General features: G+C 38.3%; 2 protein-coding genes across 17 annotated transcripts in view; one reads left to right on the forward strand and one right to left on the reverse strand.

Moving 5' to 3' along the window:
- The window catches only part of LOC105222874 (tau-tubulin kinase homolog Asator), a 763,131-nt gene that overhangs the window by 644,413 nt on the left and 93,417 nt on the right, over positions 1-25,301 (reverse strand). For 9 of the 15 annotated variants that reach the window (XR_007423119.1, XM_049459552.1, XM_049459559.1 and 6 more), the window contains exons 2-4: positions 20,421-20,606; positions 19,736-20,054; positions 19,319-19,684 (exon numbers count right to left, since the gene is read on the reverse strand). Coding sequence is in view for 14 of the 15 variants with exons in the window: in XM_049459552.1 (XP_049315509.1) it covers positions 19,319-19,684; positions 19,736-19,789 (420 nt within the window). In the remaining variant the exon portion in view is untranslated. The remainder of the gene's footprint in view (positions 1-19,318; positions 19,685-19,735; positions 20,055-20,420; positions 20,607-25,301) is intronic. The other 6 variants (XM_049459556.1, XM_049459549.1, XM_049459553.1 and 3 more) reach the window with 1 other exon arrangement.
- LOC125779107 (uncharacterized) overlaps positions 1-25,301 on the forward strand; it is a 434,818-nt gene that overhangs the window by 186,542 nt on the left and 222,975 nt on the right. The window lies entirely within an intron of this gene.

The following is a 25,301-nucleotide window of genomic DNA, read 5'->3' on the forward strand; positions in this document are numbered from 1 at the left end:
TGATGCCAAAAAGAACGCCGACCGCTATTAGCGCAACCTCTTCATGGCATCGTAACAAATTTCAATCTGTAATTGATCACTTGGTTTGTGACACACATAACATTTTCACTGAATAATTTTCAAAAATTTTTTAAGCAAACGCCAAATTTGAACGATTTAAATAATTGAAAAACAAAACAAAAAAATTTAATGAAAAAATTTGTATGGAAAAAATTAACTTTTTGGAATTTTTCAATTTTCCGACTTTTCCTCATGAAAGACATACAGGTTTTTTTATTTCTAAACTGTCCCTGATTCACACAGAACATTCTCTTGAAAATTTCATCAATATTGGTTCAGCCGTTCTCTTAGCGTTACTAAAAAACAAACATCATTCGTTTGTATGAGAAAAATATAAGGGCTGTTTTAGGGGTTTTCCGGCAATTATTCGAATTTTTTTCTCCGCAGAAACCATCTCTGAACCTCAACGAACATTTTAAAAAAAGAATTGCCAAATTTGGTTCAGTCGTATGAAAGTTATGAGCGTACATACATTTCGGCGATTCATTTTTATTTATATAGATATAGATGGAGGATGGAGTCATGTGTAGAAGTTCACGCAAGTGAGGAAAGTTCTCTGATTGCCATTCACTTGGGAGTGGCCAGAAACGATTCTTTTACATGACTCAAGCAGCTCACGACTTCCGGTCTTTGACCAAGTATCCTCTGGGTAGCCTAAGAACATCCGTTCGAAGGAGAGCTAAAGTGAGAAGGCGAAAAATCCCCTGCATAGGGTTGTGCGCTGGGTTTGGGACCCGCCACGTAAAAAAACACCCCCAATGAAAACCAACAATCAGCCTCGGATGAGAGACCCCCCTTTTGATGACGACCATGGCAAACGAATTAAGGACTATGATTTGAGGGCATGCATCTGGAATGTCCGGTCCCTTAATTGGGAAGATGCCGCTGCCCAGCTGGTTGATGTCCTCGTGAAAACAAAGGCTGACATCACCGCCGTCCAAGAAATGCGATGGACGGGACAAGGACAGAGACAAGTAGGTCCTTGTGACATTTACTACAGTTGCCATATAAAGGAACGCAAGTTTGGTGTTGGATTCGTGGTGGGAGAGAGACTCCGTCGCCGAGTTCTATCATTCACTCCGGAGAATGAACGTCTAGCCACAATCCGCATCAAAGCGAGGTTCTTCAACATATCGCTGATTTGCGCCCACGCCCTGACGGAAGAGAAGGACGATGTGACCAAAGATGCCTTTTATGAGTGCTTGGAGCGCACTTATGAGAGATGCCCCCGCCACGACGTCAAACTCGTGCTTGGCGACTTTAACGCCAGGGTAGGCAAAGAAGGTATCTTTGACACTACGGTCGGTAAATTCATCTGTAGTAATAGATTCCAGCATAAGAAGATACATCAAGCTACCTGGCTGTCTCCGGATCGAAAAACCACCAACCAGATCGATCATGTTGTGATAGACGGAAGACACGTCTCCAGTGTTTTAGATGTGCGTGCGCTCCGAGGTCCTAACATCGACTCGGACCACTATATTGTTGCAGCCAAAATTCGCACTCGAGAAGCTGCAATCACAACAGACAGCCGAAAGATTTTCCACTCGGCTTGCACTCCTGCTCTCTGAGAGCACTCGTCAACAACTCGGTATAAGGGAATTGTGGGACGGCATTTCAAACTCCTTACGTACAGCTGCAACCGAAACCATTGGTTTTCGGAAAGTGCAAAAGAACAGCCGGTACGACGAGGAGTGCTGTGTCGCAGCGGAGAGAAAACAGGCTGCCTACCTCGCAACGTTACGATCGACCACAACACGTGCGGGATGGGATAGATACCGAGAGTTGAAGAGGGAAGCGAGACGCATTTGCAGACAGAAGAAGAAAGAGGCCAAAATGCGTGAGTACGAACAGCTTGATAAGCTGGCCGACAGGGGTAATGCTCGAAAATTCTACGAAAAAATGCGGCGGCTTACAGAAGGTTTCAAGACCGGAACATACTCCTGTAGAACCCCCAAAGGTGATCTAGCCACCGATGCCCAGAGTATACTTAGACTATGGAGGGAACACTTCTCCAGCCTGCTGAATGGCAGTGAACACATAGCACCAGGAGAAGGCGAACCCGATTCCCCAATCGATGACGATGGAGCAGACGTTCCATTGCCCGGCCATGACGAAGTTCGAATAGCAGTTGCCCGCCTGAAGAACAATAAAGCGAACAATAAGGAGCATGCATCAGCTTCTTTGCAAAATATGGTCGGATGAAAGCATGCCCAACGATTGGAATTTAAGTGTGCTATGCCCAATCCATAAAAAAGGAGACCCCACAATCTGCGCCAACTACCGTGGGATTAGCCTCCTCAACATCGCATATAAGGTTCTGTCGAGCGTATTGTGTGAAAGATTAAAGCCCACTGTCAACAAGCTGATTGGACCTTATCAGTGTGGCTTTAGACCTGGCAAATCAACAACCGACCAGATATTCACCATGTGCCAAATCTTGGAAAAGACCCGTGAAAGGAGAATCGACACTCACCACCTATTCGTCGATTTCAAAGCTGCTTTCGACAGCACGAAAAGGAGCTGCCTTTATGCCGCGATGTCTGAATTTGGTATCCCTGCAAAACTAATACGGCTGTGTACACTGACGTTGAGCAACACGAGAAGCTCCGTCAGGATCGGGAAGGACCTCTCCGAGCCGTTCGATACCAAACAAAGTTTCAGACAAGGCGATTCCCTATCGTGCGACTTTTACAACCTGCTTCTGGTGAAAATAGTTCAAGCTGCAGAACTCAACAGAGAAGGTACCATCTTCTACAAGAGTGTACAATTACTGGCGTATGCCGATGATATTGATATCATCGGCCTCAACACCCGCGCCGTTAGTTCTGCAAGGAAGCAAAAGAAATGGGTCTGGCAGTGAACGAGGGCAAGACGAAATATCTCCTGTCATCAAACAAACAGTCGTCGCACTCGCGACTTGGCACTCACGTCACTGTTGACAGTCATAACTTTGAAGTTGTAGATAATTTCGTCTATCTTGGAACCAGCGTAAACACCACCAACAATACCTAGAACCTACCACCTAGAAATCCAACGCAGAATAACTCTTGCCAACAGGTGCTACTTCGGACTAAATAGGCAATTGAGAAGCAAAGTCCTCTCTCGACAAACAAAAACCAAACTCTATAAGTCACTCATAATTCCCGTCCTTCTATATGGTGCAGAGGTTTGGACGATGTCAACAACGGATGAGTCGACGTTGCGAGTTTTCGAGAGAAAAGTTCTGCGAAAGATTTATGGTCCTTTGCGTGTTGGCCACGGCGAATATCGCATTCGATGGAACGATGAGCTGTACGAGATATACGACGACATTGACATAGTTCAGCGAATTAAAAGACAGCGGCTACGCTGGCTAGGTTATGTTGTCCGGATGGATGAAAGCACTCCAGCTCTGAAAGTATTCGACGCAGTACCCGCCGGTGGAAGCAGAGGAAGAGGAAGACCTCCACTCCGTTGGAAGGACCAAGTGGAGAAGGACCTGGCTTCGCTTGGAATATCCAGTTGGCGCCACGTAGCGAAAAGAAGAAATGACTGGCGCGCGGTTGTTAACTCGGCTATAATCGCGTAAGCGGTGTCTACGCCAATTAAGAAGAAGAATATAGACATTTATGATAAAAAAAATAAACTCATCAAAGTAGATCTAAGTTTTTCAGTAGCCACGCATGAGTAGTGTCAAGGTATCATGTTATTTTTGTTCAGTATTGTTTGACATTTTTTCATGAAAAAACTAACGTCTGAACAATGTTTATAAATCGTTCAACACTATACTACGAAAATTCATGTAAAGAGTGTTTCCCGCTCTTCGCTCAATTTATGGTCAACATAATCGGCCTACCGAGCGTATATTTGCAACGCTATCTGCTATCATTTTTGTGGTTGGACAGAGCGGTTTTCATTTCCATAAAAGTTTTGAAGTATCAGCAGGTACAAGTCTAGCTTAAATCGCATGATGGCAGCAAAGGTGAAATCACACTGTTGTTTATCGTTATATTGCATGGTAAACAAACATTACAATACAATTGTAACAATTATTTAAGTCTTAAGAAAATTACAAAAATTACTTAAGAAAGTTCTTCTTCTTTACTGGCGTAGACACCGCTCTTCTTTAAAAACTGACAACCGACAACCGGGATTCAGCACCAATTTTTCGCAGCCAACCTTATATTATTATACTCGCAATAAAATTATCTTTATTTTGGTATAAGGTCTATCGCGTAATTGGATAGGTGCAAGTCACTATTTTTAAGTTACCTGTATGTAGCTGCCTACCTAATAATTGCACCGGGAAAAAGAAGACAACCCAGTGTTTGCAAATTCTATAAGCTATATACTACTTATACTTAGTCTACAGCTTATTGCGCAAGAGAGTGGGTGTAATGTTAAAAAAAAAAAATATTTTTTTAATTATTAGTTAATTACACTTAGCATCACAATTTCCAGTCAACCTCCTCGAAATTAATATTTTAATGTAATAAATTTTATATAAAAATTATTTTCATCCCGTAATGCGATGGGTGATGGTCGTACTATGGTGGGATCTTAGACTCGAAATTATGATGCCAAAAATTAGCTCGATCTGTCAACCAAAAAAAAAATAAAAAATTTAACGTATTTGTGTTATATTTTGACCAAACACTCAACAAATATCATTGAGCAAGCACTGCATTCACCTGATTTAGCTCCATGTGGCTTCTGGCTATTCTTGTAACTTAAAGAACCGCTCCCGGGGAAACCGTTTTAAGTTAATTGAAGACATCAAAATAATTTGACGTGAGAGCAACTGGTTGCCAGAATACAAAAGTAACAACACAGAGCTAATGCGGAAGAACATTAATTTTCGTATGCAAATATACTAGTATAAGGTTTGTACTGATTGTTGCTCCTGAGCAAGCAGTGGAGTCCGTCAGATATTTCTAAATAATATCACAACAAAAAATGGCATTGACATCATCGTCGTCCAGGCATTGCGATTACTTTGCTAAATTATACTCGAGAGACGCAAATGCATTCATAACAAACCAAACCCGACATCTAACATAAAAAATAGCGGAATACCTGAAGTGTTGATAAAAAGGCCTATAACAATTTGGGATATACTGAAATATTTTCGAAGCATTGCACAGATCAGTGTAATATTTAAACGGAAACGATGAAGTATATGCGTACAATTTCAAACTGGTCCTTTCTCAAAAATAATTCTATTGCTAAATATTGGGAATGGTAGAATAGGACTGCAACCAAATATGCAGTGCAATAGACCATAACTGGCCCAGCAATCAGTCGCTGAATATTATACCACATGCATCAAAAAAGACTGATTCCATAACCTTGCCAGCCGACTTTTTCATCTTTTAACGCTTGAGGACCGGTTGATCATGTGCAGTCCACTAAGCTGACTGTCGATTGGACTCCATTTACTTAAAACTTTAATATTCTAACAATGTAAATTTATTTGTATTTTATACCAGATAACAAAAAAGTCTTGCGGTACTTTTATTGAATTTTCAATTGTTCATAAAGTTGGTTACAATAATGCGATTCAAATCAAATATGCGCCGTTTTGTTCGATGACGCGTTCCCACAGGACGCTCTTGTGGCCAACTTCAGACTACCTAGCGCGTTCGCCATGGACAGAAACAGGTGGTAATCACTTGGTGGGAAATCCGGACTATATGGTGGATGCAAAAGAATCCAAGCTCCCGGAGCTTCTGGCGCGTGAATAAAGATGTGTGTGGCCTGGCGTTGTCCTGATGGAAGACAATTCGGCCTGTGTTGATCAAAGATAGCCTCTTCTGCATGAGTGCTGCCTTCAAGCGGTCCAGTTGTTGGCAGTACAGGTCCAAATTGAGCGTTTGGCCATAGGGGAGCAGCACATAGTGGATTATTCCCTGCCAATCCCACCAAACACACAGAAGAACCTTCCTGGCCGGCTACCTCCAGGCTTGGCCACCGTCTGGGCCGCTTCACCGCTTTTCGACCACGACCGTTTGCGCCTTACGTTATCGTAAGTGACCCACTTTTCATCGCCAGTCACCATACGCTTCAAAAACGGGTCGACTTTGTTGCGATTCAGAAGCGATTCACATGCGTCGATACGGTCAAAGATGTTTTTTTGAGTCAAATCGTGTGGCACCCATACATCGATCTTAGTGACTCCAAGCTTCTTCAAATGGTTTATAACGGTTTGATAACTCATGCCCAGCTCTTGACCGATGCTACGGCTGCTACTATGCCGGTCTCTTCCGACCAATTCAGCGATTTTATCGCAATTTTCGACGACAGGCCTTCCGGAGCGTGGCGCATCTTCGACCACCTCTACACCAGAACGAAAACGTTGAAACCATCGTTGTACGGTGGAAATAGAAACTGTATCGGATCCATAAACTGCACAAATTTTATTGGCGGCTTGAGATGCATTTTTGCCTTTATCGTAGTAGTACTGTAAAATATGCTGTATTTTCTCTTTATTTTGCTCCATGTTTGCGACGCTATAACTCACGAACGACATAAAAGAAACGACAATCAATCAAACACGTGTTAGCGCGTGAAATGAGCTTTCCAAAGAGGTATAGCATGACCCGATGCGACGAATAAAAGTAGAACTACGCGCTTTCAGCGCCAACTAGCGAAAATACCGCAAGACTTTTTTGACATCCTATTATAACATCATGGTCCGAACAGGGTATATAAACCTATTGAATGAAGTTAGGTTATCAATTGCCAGTTGGGAAATTTCTATAAAATAAACGTTTGAACAAGATAAAGGCCCTAACCACACAAACAAACTAGCTAAGATGTGGTTTGCAACAGAACGGATCGACTGGCAAGCGCAGGCGCTGGAGTGAATTCAATCGAAAATTTATGGGGAAATGTAAACCGAGTTGAAGCAACAGCAAATCCATCAAGTAGAATACAACTTTGGCTGGTGGTAATCGTTTTGAGACGAGGACAGGATCTAATCGAGCACATGAAATGTCCGTGTATGGATGTATTAAATAAAAGATAGAGAATTTATAACTAAATATTAGTGAATGAAAAAAATTTACAAAATCTATATACATATATGAAAGAAAGTTATTGTTAGTTACACCATTTATAACTCAAGTACAGCTGAACGGATTTTCCTGAAAATTGGTGGATAGGTTGTTTAAAACCAGGGTAAGGACATAGGCTACTTTTCATTTCTTTAAATTAGAATCCAATACAACTCATAAAAACAAAAATTATATTTCATATTTCAAATTATAAGTATTTGTTAAAAATTCATGTTTGTAGAAATCATTTGAGAATTTCATTTCTCCAAAAAAAAAAAAATAATAATAATCTATAAAATCTATATATATAAAAGAATGTTGTGTTAGTTACACCATTTATAACTGGACTGAAAATTGGTGGGAAGGCACTCAACCACGTCTCAGAATCAGTTATTCGTTGTTTTTGTTGCATTATGAACTTGCGAGGAACCCACTTTTCACAGAGCTTTCGCCTCTTTAGAGCATCATTGTACTCAGTGCTCATTTCGCCTGTTTACAGCATAGCAAACATCTTAACAACGGTGGATTTCCCTGAGCCCAAATTCAACAGTATTTTCCCCCAAAAACAATGCTTTATTAACACACGAAATGCTTTATGATCCATTTTTTTATAAACTAACACCAGTAGCTTCACAAAACTGCTATATCTCATTAATTAACAGTTATAATCCAGCTAATAGAAATCATATAGATGGTAGTAGTAGTATTATCTATGTATCAGCCACAGTAAAGCATGGACGGGTCCTTTAGTACTATTATAATTTTTAACTAGTTTTTCCTTCGAAGCTGTGTATGTACGTGAAATACCTAGAAATAACTTTTCAGAAGTATTAAATTAATAGTTTGTATTTTTTAATTAATTTTTTGGCACTACTATTTGTATAAACACACAAATTGACTTCGAGTCAAAACTAGACGATTAAAAAAGTTATTATATTCGCGACCTCCTCCATTTTTGGAATATAAACTACACTGCTACCCTGACAGCACGAAAAGAAGCCTTTAAGCCGCGAAGTCTGAATTTGATATCTCCCCGCTGTGTAAACTGACGTTGAGCAACACCAAAAGCTCCGTCAGGATCGGGAAGGACCTCTCCGAGCCGAGGTTTCAGACAAGGCGACTCCCTACCGTGCGACTTCTTCAACCTGCTGCTAGAGAAAATAATTCGAGCTACAGAACTTAATCGAACAGGTACAATCTTTTATAAGAGTGTACAGCTGCTGGCGTATGCCGATGATATTGATATCAATAGGCAATTGAGAAGCAAAATCCTCTCTCGACGAATAAAAACCAAACTTCACTCGTCACTCATAACTCCCACCCTGCTATATAGTGCAGAGGTTTGGACGATGACAACAACCGATGAGTCGACGTTACGAGTTCTCGAGAGAAAGGTTCTGCGAAAGATTTATGGTTCTTTGCGCGTTGGCCACAGCGAATGTCGCATTCGATGGAACGATGAGCTGTATGAGATATATGACGACATTGGCATAGTTCAGTAAATTAAAAGACAGCGGCCGCTGGCTAGATCATGTTGTCTGAATGGACGAAAACACTCTAGCTGTGATAGTATTCGACGCAATACCCGACGAGGGAAGCAGAAGAAGAGGAAGACCTCCACTCCGTTGGAAGGACCAGGTGGAGAAGGACCTGGCTTCGCTTGGAATATCCAATTGGCGCCACGTAGCGAAGAGAAGAAACGACTGGCGCGCTGTTGTTGACTCGGCTATAATCGCGTAAGCGGTGTCTACGCCAACTAAGAAGAAGGATAAGTCGATGTGATAATGAGAATAAAAATATAAATTTTTTTGTGTTTTTTGTCACAGTTATAGTTGCTTAGAACCAGATTTGCTTGGAGAATAGTTTTAAAGAAATGGTAATAATTCAAAATCAATAAAAGTATTTTTTTTTAAATCTATTCTGCGGCTTCAAAATTAATATTTTCAATTTTATTGTTTAAATAAATTTTTTTTTTAAGAAATCATTAAAGAAAACTCGGAAATTGCTCTTGCCGAGATATCTTTCGACAACTTTTTTCATAAAAGTTTTATCAAATTTATTACCTAATCGTTTGTTTCTTCTCAAAAAAACCTTTTCTCCAACTTCATATCTTTTAAGAGTTTTACTTGCGTTAAATCTTTTAAGAGTTTTTTCTTGAGCTTCTACTAACCTTCTTTTAAACAGCATTTAATTTTTCAGCTGGATAATTGTGAAATATGTCAATAGGCTTAGCGTTTATGACAGAGTGAATGCTATGATTGTATTTGTGGGTTGCTTGTAAAATTAGGTCAGTAGTTTCATATATTTGCTGCTGCTCCTTAATACAACGCGCTTTTTCAAGAAAGGTAGAGTGAAACCTTTCCACTTGGCCGTTGCTTTCGCTGTGACGTGTGGGGATGAAGAATTGATCGAGAGAAAAGTGACCTCTTAGTATTGTTTTTATTAAATTGGAGGTGAAAGCCTTTTCGTTGTCGAATACAACGGTTTTTGTATTGTTGAAAATTAATAAAACTTGCAGAAGAGCATCTTTGACATCAACAGTGGATCTTGATGCGATTGACTTCACAACGGCAAATTTTGAAAATTTGTCGACGCATGTCAAAAAGTTTTGTTTGGTAGTAATAAAAATATCGAGATGAAGAATTTCCAACGGAAAATTTTGGGATAGGAGTTTTGCCAATGCCATGGTTTGGTGACTTGCGCTGGTACTTATTTTCCAAGCAAATCTTACAATTTGCGATTACAACAATATCAAAAAAATGGTGTGTAGAATAATATGCTGGAACAAATTTCTAATGTTTTTATTGAAAGTATTCGGATTTAGATAAAATGAGTTGATTTTTGAATTGGTTAACGGTTGTTAAAGTGTTACTAAATGGCTCTTCACTGTGAGCGGGTTCGTTTGTTTCAGATTATTTCAAATTATTATATTAACGTACTGCCTAGAGAGAGCTGTATTTTCTTTTCCAGGTTTGTAGTGAAAATTTGGCGAAAATTCTTCTATAAATGCGCGTCATCTTTTCATTTTACTATTTGGATTTTTTCCCGATATTGAAAAAATAAGGGGTTGGAGGTCGGTAAAAATGTTCACAGTTTTTACACCGTAAAGGTAATGTCGCAACGTTTTCAAAGTCCATACGATAGCAAGAAGCTCTCGTTCATTCGTGGCGTAATTTTGTTCTGTAGCAGAAAGAGTTTTCGATATCATTGTAATGGGGCGGCCATTTTGACAAAAAACGGTACCTAAAGCGGTCATCCGTTGTCAGATCGAAAGCTTGGGTATAATTTGGATATTGAAGAAGAATGTCTTCGGAAGCTAACACTCGCTTTACTTTTTCAAAAGCATTCAGCGCCTCAAAATTAAGTTCAATTTCAAAATTTTTCGATTTTTTTGCCCCTACATGTCTGTTCTCGCCACGAAGATACTTGGTTAATGGTTTTACCATATCGGCATGATTTTTTACAAAGCGACGATAGTAACCTGATAGACCGAGAAATGATCGCAGTGCGCGCAGTGTTGTTGGAAGTTTATAATTGAAAATTGCGTGGACTTTATCTGGACAAGTTCTTTTCTGAAACTAAAAAACCCAGAAACTCAACAATAATTATGTCATCGATGTAAACGTGACAACATTTTCCGATGTCTGCGCGCAGAACGTCGTCTATCGCTCGCTGAAATATGCTTGGCGCATTTTTTAAACCGAAGGGTAGCTTACAAAGCTCATACTTTCCATTGTTAATGCTATATGCAGTTTTTTCTATTTTTTTCGCACATAACAATCTGATGGAAACCAGATTTTAAATCTAAGGTGGCAAAATATTTTGAATTTTCAAAATTATAGTTGTGTCCGGTGGAGGATGGAGTCATGTGTAGAAGTTCACGCAAGTGAGGAAAGTACTCTGATCGCCATTCACTTGGGAGTGGCCAGAAACGATTCTTTTACATGACTCAAGCAGCTCACGACTTCCGGTCTTTGACCAAGTATCCTCTGGGTAGCCTAAGAACATCCGTTCGAAGGAGAGCTAAAGTGAGAAGGCGAAAAATCCCCTGCATAGGGTTGTGCGCTGGGTTTGGGACCCGCCACGTAAAAAAACACCCCCAATGAAAACCAACAATCAGCCTCGGATGAGAGACCCCCCTTTTGATGACGACCATGGCAAACGAATTAAGGACTATGATTTGAGGGCATGCATCTGGAATGTCCGGTCCCTTAATTGGGAAGATGCCGCTGCCCAGCTGGTTGCTGTCTTCGTGAAAACAAAGGCTGACATCACCGCCGTCCAAGAAATGCGATGGACGGGACAAGGACAGAGACAAGTAGGTCCTTGTGACATTTACTACAGTTGCCATATAAAGGAGCGCAAGTTTGGTGTTGGATTCGTGGTGGGAGAGAGACTCCGTCGCCGAGTTCTATCATTCACTCCGGAGAATGAACGCCTAGCCACAATCCGCATCAAAGCGAGGTTCTTCAACATATTGCTGATTTGCGCCCACGCCCCGACGGAAGAGAAGGACGATGTGACCAAAGATGCCTTTTATGAGTGCTTGGAGCGCACTTATGAGAGATGCCCCCGCCAGGACGTCAAACTCGTGCTTGACGACTTTAACGCCAGGGTAGGCAAAGAAGGTATCTTTGACACTACGGTCGGTAAATTCATCTGTAGTACTAGATTCCAGCATAAGAAGATACATCAAGCTACCTGGCTGTCTCCGGATCGAAAAACCACCAACCAGATCGATCATGTTGTGATAGACGGAAGACACGTCTCCAGTGTTTTAGATGTGCGTGCGCTCCGAGGTCCTAACATCGACTCGGACCACTATATTGTTGCAGCCAAAATTCGCACTCGAGAAGCTGCAATCACAACAGACAGCCGAAAGATTTTCCATTCGGCTTGCACTCCTGCTCTCTGAGAGCACTCGTCAACAACTCGGTATAAGGGAATTGTCGGACGGCATTTCAAACTCCTTACGTACAGCTGCAACCGAAACCATTGGTTTTCGGAAAGTGCAAAAGAACAGCTGGTACGACGAGGAGTGCTGTGTCGCAGCGGAGAGAAAACAGGCTGCCTACCTCGCAACGTTACGATCGACCACAACATGTGCGGGATGGGATAGATACCGAGAGTTGAAGAGGGAAGCGAGACGCATTTGCAGACAGAAGAAGAAAGAGGCCAAAATGCGTGAGTACGAACAGCTTGATAAGCTGGCCGACAGGGGTAATGCTCGAAAATTCTACGAAAAAATGCGGCGGCTTACAGAAGGTTTCAAGACCGGAACATACTCCTGTAGAACCCCCAAAGGTGATCTAGCCACCGATGCCCAGAGCATACTTAGACTATGGAGGGAACACTTCTCCAGCCTGCTGAATGGCAGTGAACACATAACACCAGGAGAAGGCGAACCCGATTCCCCAATCGATGACGATGGAGCAGACGTTCCATTACCCGGCCAAGAAGAAGTTCGAATAGCAGTTGCCCGCCTGAAGAACAACAAAGCGGCAGGGGCCGACGGATTGCCGGCCGAGCTATTCAAACACGGCGGCGAAGAACTGATAAGGAGCATGCATCAGCTTCTTTGCAAAATATGGTCGGATGAAAGCATGCCCGACGATTGGAATTTAAGTGTGCTATGCCCAATCCATAAAAAAGGAGACCTCACAATCTGCGCCAACTACCGTGGGATAAGCCTCCTCAACATCGCGTACAAGGTTCTATCGAGCGTATTGTGTGAAAAATTAAAGCCCACCGTCAACAAACTGATTGGACCTTATCAGTGTGGCTTCAGACCTGGTAAATCAACAACCGACCAGATATTCACCATGCGCCAAATCTTGGAAAAGACCCGTGAAAGGAGAATCGACACTCACCACCTATTCGTCGATTTCAAAGCTGCTTTCGACAGCACGAAAAGGAGCTGCCTTTATGCCGCGATGTCTGAATTTGGTATCCCCGCAAAACTAATACGGCTGTGTAAACTGACGTTGAGTAATACCAAAAGCTCCGTCAGGATCGGGAAGGACCTCTCCGAGCCGTTCGATAACAAACGAGGTTTCAGACAAGGCGAGTCCCTATAGTGCGACTTCTTCAATCTGCTGCTAGAGAAAATTATTCGAGCTGCAGAACTTAATCGAGCAGGAACAATCTTTTATAAGAGTGTACAGCTGCTGGCGTATGCCGATGATATTGATATCAGGAACTGTTCGTTATTTTTCCTATAGTCGATTACCAGTCGTAGCTTCGGATTACCTTTTTCATCTAAACCCTTTTTGGATACAACATGAACGGGGGAATAATGTGGGGAACATGATTCTCTAATAATACTGTCTCTGAGGAGTGTTTTTAATTTGTTATTAATGAACGGCGCAACTGAAACCGGATACGGATAGCTTTTGCTATAAATTGGATCCTTTGTCAGAGTACGAATCTTAGCCTTAACATTGGTCTTAAATGGTAGTGCTCTATTTGGGTCAGCAAATGCATTTACGTATGCGTTAATCACATCCCGAAATTGAGTTTTAATGCGAAATGGAAAAGAGTCTTCTTTTATTGTAATAAAATTGACTAGGTTGCATGAGAAGTCTGAACGGTGGGAGATTCAATTGTGAGGTTAATTAATCAAGCTAATTGGTAAATGCTTGCCTAGTCCGCTCAATAGCAGTGCTAACTATTTCTAGAACTTGTTCCCTACTAATGCTCATGCTGATATCCAAAAACTCTTAAATTTTCTTTTTTATAAGCTTCAAATCGTAGTTTGTAGCAAATATGAAGAGATATAACTGTTTTAAAGGGGGGCCTGCTTTTCTATATTTTCAAGGATTTTTTTTGGAAAGGAAAGAAATGTCTGACTGAAATGAAACTTTTAGGATTTATTCTTATATATTTTAAGAGTCTTCTCAATTTTTTTTTATTATTATACATTAGATATTCTTCATTTTTGAAGAAATTTATTTAGGTGAACCAAGAAAATTTAACAAAAAGTTAAAAATTCAACAATTTTTCGTAGATTAAAAAAATGCGTTTGGAAAACAAAAAAAAAATTTACTCTAAATAGCTTAAGAACCGGATTATTTTATTTTATTTATTTATTTATAATAATTCATATAACAAAAGGAGTTTTATTATATAAATACATAAACGCAGCACTGGCTACGAGGCCGTCAGCCGCCTTGTAATTAAAGGGTGATTTTTTAAGAGCTTGATAACTTTTTAAAAAAAAAAAACGCATAAAATTTGCAAAATCTCATCGGTTCTTTATTTGAAACGTTAGATTGGTTCATGACATTTACTTTTTGAAGATAATTTCATTTAAATGTTGACCGCGGCTGCGTCTTAGGTGGTCCATTCGGAAAGTCCAATTTTGGGCAACTTTTTCGAGCATTTCGGCCGGAATAGCCCGAATTTCTTCGGAAATGTTGTCTTCCAAAGCTGGAATAGTTGCTGGCTTATTTCTGTAGACTTTAGACTTGACGTAGCCCCACAAAAAATAGTCTAAAGGCGTTAAATCGCATGATCTTGGTGGCCAACTTACGGGTCCATTTCTTGAGATGAATTGTTGTCCGAAGTTTTCCCTCAAAATGGCCATAGAATCGCGAGCTGTGTGGCATGTAGCGCCATCTTGTTGAAACCACATGTCAACCAAGTTCAGTTCTTCCATTTTTGGCAACAAAAAGTTTGTTAGCATCGAACGATAGCGATCGCCATTCACCGTAACGTTGCGTCCAACAGCATCTTTGAAAAAATACGGTCCAATGATTCCACCAGCGTACAAACCACACCAAACAGTGCATTTTTCGGGATGCATGGGCAGTTCTTGAACGGCTTCTGGTTGCTCTTCACCCCAAATGCGGCAATTTTGCTTATTTACGTAGCCATTCAACCAGAAATGAGCCTCATCGCTGAACAAAATTTGTCGATAAAAAACATTTCGAACCGAACACTGATTTTGGTAATAAAATTCAATGATTTGCAAGCGTTGCTCGTTAGTAAGTCTATTCATGATGAAATGTCAAAGCATACTGAGCATCTTTCTCTTTGACACCATGTCTGAAATCCCACGTGATCTGTCAAATACTAATGCATGAAAATCCTAACCTCAAAAAAATCACCCGTTATAACTAAGTAAAAAGTTCTATTTGCTACGGGTTAGTAAAGATGTAAGTTGCTTAAATATGTTTTAACAAATCGTTGGTTTTTAAGAATCTATAAACAATCATAACGTTTTTTCTGAAGGTTCACTTAATAGTTTTATGAGATCAATGTTGCCAGAGTTGTGGGCTGTTGAGTGAAGCATCGGACAGAGTGTTTGATAGAAGCGGTGTCCTCGCAAAGGGGGCAAATGGATGGGCTTTTACCCGATAGTAAGTGGGCGTGTGTTATGATAGTGTGTCCAATCCTTAATCGAGTATATGTCTTCATTGCGCTAGTTGGAACTGTTGACGAGTAGATTATTCGATTTCTGGCTGGGTTTATGTCCGCGTAGTGATGTTTAAATGTTTTCCATTCGCTTGCGTTTTTTTGATGCCTTTTGTGCTTAATAAGGTTAGAAATGTCTTGCTTGGATGAGGCATAGTATGTTAAGGCAGGAGTCCTGGCTACATTTTTCGCAACGAGGTCTGCAAAGTGTTCTAGGAACTACAAACACACATATGTGTTATTGATTTCAGTTCATTTTATTACTTTTATTCAGATAAAAATACTGAACTTATAGAATAAAACGTTCTCGAAGAATTGTATTAATACCAGTATTTCCTTTTTATGATTTTTTTTGAAAAGCGAAAATTTTTTGGTTCAAATTATTATTATTATTTTTCACACTTTTCACGAGTTTTTTAACAATGGTTTTTGACTCTTAAGTATTTTTTTCAAACACAAATCTATTACTTTTTGTGATTTTGAATTATTACTTACCTATTTCCGTGAGAATTTATACACAATTATTATTCTTGGCCTCAGGGTATTTAGTCCTTTTCGCAAGATAAGTGGTCTTCTTTAATATCCTTGAATAGTTGTTGGACATTTTTAAGAAGTTTCAAGTTGTTGGACGCCAATTAGTAAAATTGCTTTTTTTACATTCACAACGATGTTACTCGCTTTATTCTTTATTGCTTAAACGGTTCTTTTTAGTTCTTTCGAGCTGCAGATCTTGGCGGGAAAACAGAGCTACGCGGGAGTTGTTGTTTATTGGTATGCTAGCCAGCCAGCGAACGCCACACAAACCGCACATATTGAGAATTGTGTGCAAGAATATGTTTACCTCAGATTATAGCATTAACTTTTGTGTCAGATTTTATTAACCCTCGTGTTTGACAACAGGTGTACCTTAACTAACCTTATATATAACTCGATTAGTTTTAGGCGATACATACAACCGTTAGGTTAACAAAAATGTTTTACTTTGCAGCAACAGGTTTCAGGAGTATGCAAATTGTTGTATATACTTACATATGTACATATGTAGGTATATATGAAGAATGCATTGAAAGAAAGATTGTATAATAGTATTCCGTTAGGTGAACAAAACTGTATGCGGCACAAACTAATGGAACAGAATTTAAATGAAATGTGGGTGGAATTTAAAGATATGAAATAGATTACGATTTAATGCCAAAATATATATTTACTTAGCTTACATAGTCTGAAACAGAATCTGCCCAATAAGCATAACAAATGTTCACTAGGGCTGGTGAATAAATCATTCGGTTATATAATATCATCAGATATTGTTTTAGATTTATCATTTAACATTACCATGAACGCAAAAAGCAATTTTACCAACCACCCAAAAGATTTTTACCAACATCCCTTTTTTTCGACGGCTTCTAAATCAACCTTCTATAAAGGAGCGTATTTTGAAGAATTTGCAAAATCTACAGTCTTTGACAATCTTAGTCAATGGGTATAATATGGACCCATAATCAGATGCAGGCTATGCCGCACTGGTAACCTGTGGAGTCACCAAAAAATTGTTTAGTTTCGTTTCACACCTAAACTTCAATAAAAAATTTACTATTTTTTTTTATCTCGCTCTCAATTACTACAACGATTGTTAAATATTCGTTTCGAAATAGGGGAAAAATTTATATTTTCTATAAATGTCGATAACGCCAAATGGAATGCCATTTTTATTTTGTTTTAAAAGGACAAGGGGAATAAGCCCGATTATCCCTGTAAGAAGGAATATATGTATGTACATATGGAATGTACTTTACTTTACAATGGCCTTCTGTGGCTCTATTCTCCCAAAAACCCAGAAAACAGCAATTCTTAGTAAATCTACCCTGAATGACATTTAGGTCACCACATACTACACATTTGTCAATTGTGAGCATCATAGATTATTTAATTTAGAATCTGTGATTCTTTTCTATGTTTCTTTTCTATGTTTTTTCATGCCAACTCCATGCGCAAAAGAAATAGATAACCTTTTGTTTCCGTTATGAAGTAAAAGAAGAAGCTGTTATGGTTGCTTTTGTTCTTGATACTATTAAATTTCTCTGATGTAATCTTGAACCAAATAGCTCAGAGTGGTCATAATACAGCTTGTTCGCTTGTTGATTAAATGAGGTCCTTTTTCGTTGCTTTCGGGAGAATAAATAGCTTCCGTTTTTCGAACTGTCTTCATAATTGTATCCCAAATATTCTTCCCAATTTACTGGGGGAACTGAAACCCCTATCTTAGACATTTTAATAAAGTTCACGTACAAAGGTCAAAACTAAAAACATGTGTTCTCATTAGCCAATTGGAATTACAACTGACGAGAATTATTAAAACAAAAGCGGCCCTCTACAACATACAGACGTAACCTACTAGAACAAGTAGTAGCCTAGCAAATCATAATTTAGTTGTGAAGTATAATTTAATCTGGATTAACTACGCACTTAATCATTCTTTTAATATTTTCATTGAAAATGAATAGAAGATAAACATTGTTGGTTGTTAGCCGCCCAATTGTTACAAAACCATATTTTTATTACAACAACACATTAAGATATTTTGTTTAAAACTACATCATAACATAAAATTTTTTTGTTTTAAATTGAAAATTTGAAAAATAGCAGTGTTGCTTGGTTTTCAATCGCAATAGATTACCATTGGCAATTTTTAACAAGGTTGCCAAAGAAAATGTAACTAACTCTCTAAAATTTTGAGGATTAATTGGGAGTTAGCAACGAAGTTATCTTCAATAACTCCTTAATTATTCCCGATTAATGTAGTAAATCCGGATTAACACTGCCGTCTGTCAAAGCTATAAAATGCCCTTGACTGAAACACTTCTAAAAAATTAACTTTTTCGGATTTTGGCGCTTTAAACGCTAGCACCAAATTTTATTATTAACACAAGTTGTTTTGGTATTTGCTGTAAATTATTATAACTTGATTTTATTTTTGCAAAAAAAAATCATAACTCAAAAATCCTACTTGTTAGGCCATTTTACTATCATCTGTATGTATATGTACTGTAAACTCATAATATTAACAGCAGCGAAGGTAATAGATTTTTTTTTTTTATTTATTTGGAAAAATTATTAAATTTAAAGATTTAAAAAAGTTTCCAATCAACCAAGAGTATTCTAAATATTGCTTTTTGAAGAAAAAATACAGTTGAAGCAAAAACTTGGCTTAATGGCGAGTTTCCGGACATTGCCTTAGGAAAAACAAACACCAAGGATTGGTGTGCTAAGTTTAAACGTGGTGAAATTAGCATCCAAGACGGTGAACGCAGTGGACTCCCCAAAAAACAGCGACGGGCTGATGATTGAGGGCATTCACTGTATTCTCCATAACTGGCCCCAGTGACTATTTCCTATTCTCAGATATCAAAGAATGCTCGCCAAAACTGAGATCAATTATGAAGAAAAAGACAAATCGTACTACAAAAATGTTATCGAAAAGTTGGAGGATCGCAATCACTTTTGAGAAGAACTATATTGAATAAAAAAATAGATTTTGCCAAAAAATTTGTTTTACTATGGTAGTCAGCGACTTTTCAATTGACTTATGTCGTAAACGAAAATACAGTTTGTTAAATTTGGACATATGTACATATGTTTTCAACAGCAATTTATTGTAATAACAAGGAATATACTTATGCATTTAATACAGACAAACTACGTTTGTGCTATAGTGAATCTTGAATTCAACAATTACACGTACAAGATATTCTTCAAGAATAATATACTATTTTGCACGAATAAATTAAAAAATTAAGTGTACTTACAGGTTTAATATCACGATGTAAAAATCCCACTGAATGTATGGATTCAATAGCTTTTAATATCTGCAGTCCAAGTCGCAAAGTAGTACTCAACGAAAATGCTCCACGAGGTTGCGCTCGACGTAGTTCAGCAAGGTTTTTTCCTTGCAGTTGCATAACAACATAATTAAAACGGTCATTTCGTCCACAACCTATAAAGCGGCAAACATGCTCTTTGCCTTGTAATTTCTTTAGAACGGCTACCTCCATTTTTAGAACTTGTTTTGGCTGCCGTGCTGATTCCACTTTTAGCGCAACTTGTTCGCGAGTTATCAAGTCTTGCCCTTCATAAATTTCTCCAAACCCCCCACCACCTATTTTTCGCACAACCTAATACAAAGGATATTGAATTTTAAAAAATATATTATTCAGATGACATACTTTCCATCTTTCTTTGACCACGTGACCTGGTTGCAAAAGGTCTTCCGAAGTCATTTTAATATTTATTACTTCAACAGGTAATTCAACGATAATGTTGTTGGTTTTACTTGTATGACCTTTTCCTTAATTTCCGCATCACATATATATTTCAGAAGTTTAGAAGCTGGAAGTTTTATTATCTGAAAATATTATTTTTTCTGGAACAGCTGCTCTCATCCGTTGGTACCCTGTAGTATTGGCGGTACCATAAGCTGTTATTGCTTGCGTGTGTAATTGTCTGCTTTGATACCTTTCTGGTTGCAATATAATAACCTCATCTCTAAAATAAAAAAGAACACAATTTTATAAAATTGTATTTTTTTATTCTCGCAAATGTTGAACAGAGTATAATAATTTTATTGCAAGTATTAGGATATTTAGTTTCTAGCAGGCTTTGCAAAAGTCCCTTTATTACTGCTGACGTTCTAATGTGTCAGTAGCAATTTATGTTTAGCCTGAACGGTCATTTTGTCTTTGTTTTTGAGAAAAATGCCTTAAAATATAATATGTAATAAAAAAAAACAAAAGAATCCACATTCCAAGAAAGAATAAATGTAGTTAAAAAAAAAACTAAAAAACGTCTTTAAGGCATGACAATTTAAAAATTTTAAAATAATTCTTATTATTAACTGACAATAATACTAACCGAATAATTATTACAATGGACATAATATAGGATTAATATTGCGCTGACAAAAATGTTGGAGCCAAAACAGATGTACTTCACATACGAAAAAACCTTCGTCCTCATTCTTGTCTATTGAATTTCTCAACACGAAGTAAGCCAAAGTTGCATTCCTGTTTCAAATATTATGAAGACCATATTTGTGCGCTGTGGATAAAACCCCAATTAATGAAAAGTAGGAAAACGCTTCAAAAATTTAATTTTACTTTTAAAGTATATTTCTAGGAGTAATAATTTGTATTCCCGTGGTACTTTAACAAATATTTACTTTTACAAGATATTTTACAAATATTTAACCTTCGGAAAAAAGGAATAACCTTACAGAATATATAAAAATCTACCAATAGAAGTATTTCAATCATCCTCAGCGTTTTGTATAGGAATTCGCTGAAACTGGTGCAGTGATCAGAAAGGAATAATAAAGGAAAAGCTACGTACTTCAATTCCAGAAAGTAATCAAAGCCTCACTTAGTATGATGTAATACTTTATATATGCTGGTTATATGAGCATACTTCAGAATAAAGCCGCTTATATGTAAAAAAATAAAGCGTTTGGAGTTCGCGAGGAAATCATGGTACCAAGTAGTCGAAAGTTATTTTTGGTGACGAAACGAAGTTTAACAAATTTTGAACATGTGACAACAAAGTTTTACCAAAAGTGAATTCTGAAATGTCCAAAAAAGATACATTGCGTAGTTTTAAAGATTTAAACATACAAAGGGACATAGGGACAGAAAACGTGACTTTGTTTTATACTATGTACTAGAGGACCCGTCCACGTTTTACTGTGGCTGATACATAGGTAGTACTACTAATACCATCTATATGATTTCGTTGGGTACAACGAAACGAATTTTGACAACGCACCTATCATCTGGCAACTTTTCTCGTGTACAGCTGTGCTTTCGTGCTTTTAGTAATTTGTTTAATTTATATTACACTAGAGGACCCGTCCACGCTTCACTGTGGCTGATACATGGATAATACTACTACTACCACCTATGTATATCATTTCTATTAGGTGGATCATAACTATTAGTTAATGAGATATAGCATTTTTGGTGAAGAACTTGTGTTAGTTCAGAAAAAAATGAATGAAAAAGTATTTCGTGGGTTAATAAACCATTGGTTTTTGAGGGAAAAATACTGTTGAATTCAGGCTGTGCACCAGTGAAATCAACCGAGCACAATCGACAGTCAGCCTAGTGGTCTGCATATTATGAAACGGTTCTCAAGCGTGGAAAGACAAAAAAAAAACGGCTGGCAAGGTTATGGCATCAGTCTTTTGGAATGCACGTGGTATATTAGTAATTGAAAGATTACTGAGATTCATTGCACTGTGTATTTGGTTGCAGTTCTATTCTACTATTCCCAATATTTAGCATTTTTATTATTTTTTAAGAAGGAGAGGTTTGGAATTGTACGCATATACTTCACCGTTCTTGTTTAAATATTGTACTGCTCTATGCAATGCTTCGAAAATATTTCTGTATATTTCAAATTATAATAGACCTTTATATCAACACTCCAGTTATTCCGCTATTCTTTTATGTTAGATGTCGGGATTGATTTCTTATGAATTCATTTGCTCCCTTCGCCCATAATCTAGCAAACTAACCGCAATGTCAGGACGACGAAAATGTCATTGCCAAAATCCGATTGTAAACAAAGACATACTCGGCGAGAAGAGTATGGAATTGGTTTTATGAATGAATCAACTTTGCCCGTTGAATGTGCGCTTGCGTTCATGAATGAAAATTTTGTTATTGCATAATTTACTATAAATTTTGACGTTGGCAATTTGGCTGCCATATTGATTTCTAATGCTATTTGAGACGATTGTTGTTTTAGTAGAACAATTTGTAATTTTTGCGGGTGGTGGTCTTCGATCCTACGGGATCAGGCATCCCACCCGAGCTCTAAGCTACCAGGGGGGTCGGCAGGTCGCGGATAGCTGGACGGCTTGTAGTAGCAGGTTAATTGCGAAATAAGTTACAACGAATAAGCAATCCTCGACCGTGAGCGGCAGGATCAGCCAAGCCAATGAAACGCCTGCAACAGAGGCGAGTAGTTTACCGCCTCTCTAATATAGGTGAACGATCAAAATCCAGGCGCGACGGACTCAAAGTGAGCGGCTTCCTGGTCAGCGTCTGTTCACCATGTGAGGTGCGGCTGTAAATAAGACCGGTCCATACCGGGGCGCACTGGGAGTCCCTTGAAACATTACCAGCTGTTTTCACTGGTGATGTGGAGAGGGTGATGTGAGTCAGCTCTGCCGAAGTGTCAGCCACGATGTGAATCAGGAACCAGCCCCTTCGGGGCCTGGTCAGGAAGTGTACATTGGGCGCAGAACTAGTGACTGCGTTGCTCCGGACGAGCGCCGCACAGTGATCGTTCTTGTATGGAATCAGCGGCCAAAAGTACTTCCCCTGCCTATAAAAAGGTGAAACTTTTGCCAAAGCTTTTTAAAATCGTTTCTCACTCCGCCACCCCCTATGGGTAACAAATTTCAATTAATTATATTAAATTAAAAAAAGTTGATAATCGGAAAGAGCAATTCTTTGAATATTATTCAACTAAAGCAAAAACTGATTTTAATAAAATTGATTTACTGTTTGCATGATAGTTTTCTTTGACTGGTGAAGAAAGGATGAGCTCATCTGATCTGATTCCTTTTGAAATTGATTTTGAACAGGACGACAATAGCGGGTGAACGAAGGTCTGCAGTTTTTATAAATCTATTTGTGCTCTACATCATTTTACGATTACATATATATATGTCATGACAAATAAATTGTCTTACAAATTATTATTTTATTTATAAATTTCTGTTTATATTCGCTCTGCCTAGAATTACCATCTAAGCCACATATTCCTACTGATAAAAGATAATTAGAGGACTCATTCCCTTCATTAATTGCATTTGTGGCGTAATGTGGTCCAATAATTTTTTTATCTCTACCTCAACATCAGTTTTTGAGACCTTTATTTGCTCAGGATAACTGTTTTTTCTTTAAAATGTTATCATAGCAGGGAAAAAAGTCAATATCAAGTTTTTTGTTAACGAAGCCTTGTTAAATGTGCTTCACACATTTTCTAAACAGCAAAATTCAAAAATATATAGGCGTGAAAGTTTACACCGATATGATGTGCCTAAATAAAAGTACGTATAAAACAAGCATTTGATAAAAGTGAGAAAATGATAAAATGAAAATCAAAGATCAAATATGTATATATGTATGATGAAAATAAACATAAAAAACAATAAAATATGCAAGAACAACATACACGTAAATACAAAAATTTAAAAGAAAATAACACACAAAAAATCGTAGGCCTGGTAGAATAACATGAAAAAAATAAAAGAAAATTGCAAAAAGTTGCAGCTGAAATCAAAAGCATAGACTTAGAAAACATTAACTAATATATGATTTTAAAATACGATTTATGGCTATTAAACACGATTTTATATTGCAATTTAATTTATCATTTGAGCTAACTTTTAAGCTATTCTCACTGCACAGTCCGCATGTTTCTATTGGCTCACTTCTCTCGCTTTTGGTAACGCGTACTAACAACTTTGCTTCTGCCGTTTTGCAATAGATGTCTCTAGGGTCAAGCACTGGTCGATTAAATCGTTTTATATCGATCTTGGACATTTGTGTCAACATTAACCCAACAAAATATTTGTAGAGATCTGTTTGCATCCCAAACTTATTCTCAACTGAAAAGGTCACTTTTTGAGCCGACGTTAGTTTTATTGTTTTTTAAGAAATAACTTTGATACAAACAGTGGTATATTTCAAACTTTTATTATTTTTATTTTTGACCTATGAAATCGGCCAGGGTGTGCTGGTTCGTCCGAGTTCTCCGGAATTGGTAAAGCGTAGGACAGGCCTCAGGGAACTGGGGTAGGGACTAGTGATGAGCGATATTTCACTACCGGTGATTTTTTCACTGTGATTGAAAAATCGCAAATCGCAACTGCAACGCTTCTATGAACTGCGATTGCGATCGAAGTTCGAAACTGTGATCGCAGTTCGAACCAGTGAATTGTGATCGCAGTTCGAACCTGTGATCGCAGTTCGAACCAGTGATTGCGATCGCAGTTCGAAACTGTGATCGCAGTTCGAACCAGTGATTGCGATCGCAGTTCGAAACTGTGATCGCAGTTCGAACCTGTGAATTACGATCACAATAGCAAATAGCAGAAAAGTAACAACTTTCTTCAGGGTATTGTATATATCGTATATGCTATTTTTCATAGCGGTTTGAAGTTTTGAGTGTAACGTTCTTATATAAAGCATTTTGTGATGAAAACAAGAATTGTAACTAATTAATTTCAGAAAAAATGATGGAATAAAAAAATTACGGGTTTTTAATATTTTCCCAAAGATTAGGAAACTCGCGTTAATTATTTGGTCTTGAAAATATTAAAAGCGGGTATTCTAAACAAACAAATTATCAACCACACTAATGGTAATTCCTTCTAAGAAATGTGTGAAACCATCGTACCAACATACAAATGAACTATGCAATACGCTCTAAGTGTCAGGTAGCCGAACCGCTCCAATATTTGCGAAAATGTAGTGAAAAGAAAGGCGGAAAACCTACGTAAGTGGTAAGTGGAACAGACCCGGACTTTTATTCGGCCAAACAGTGTCAAATTGGGAGAATCTGCCGCTACAACAACAACAACGACGTTTGAACGTCGACTTAGTTGCGATCGCAATAGCAATATAAAATCACAGTGATTTAAAAATAGCAATCACAGAAATCACAGTGATTTAAAAATCGCAATATCGCTCATCTCTAGTAGGGACATAGCTCCCGAGGGTACAC

Source organism: Bactrocera dorsalis, chromosome 6, assembly GCF_023373825.1.
Source record: "Bactrocera dorsalis isolate Fly_Bdor chromosome 6, ASM2337382v1, whole genome shotgun sequence".
In the NCBI taxonomy this organism is placed as follows: Eukaryota; Metazoa; Arthropoda; class Insecta; order Diptera; family Tephritidae; genus Bactrocera; species Bactrocera dorsalis.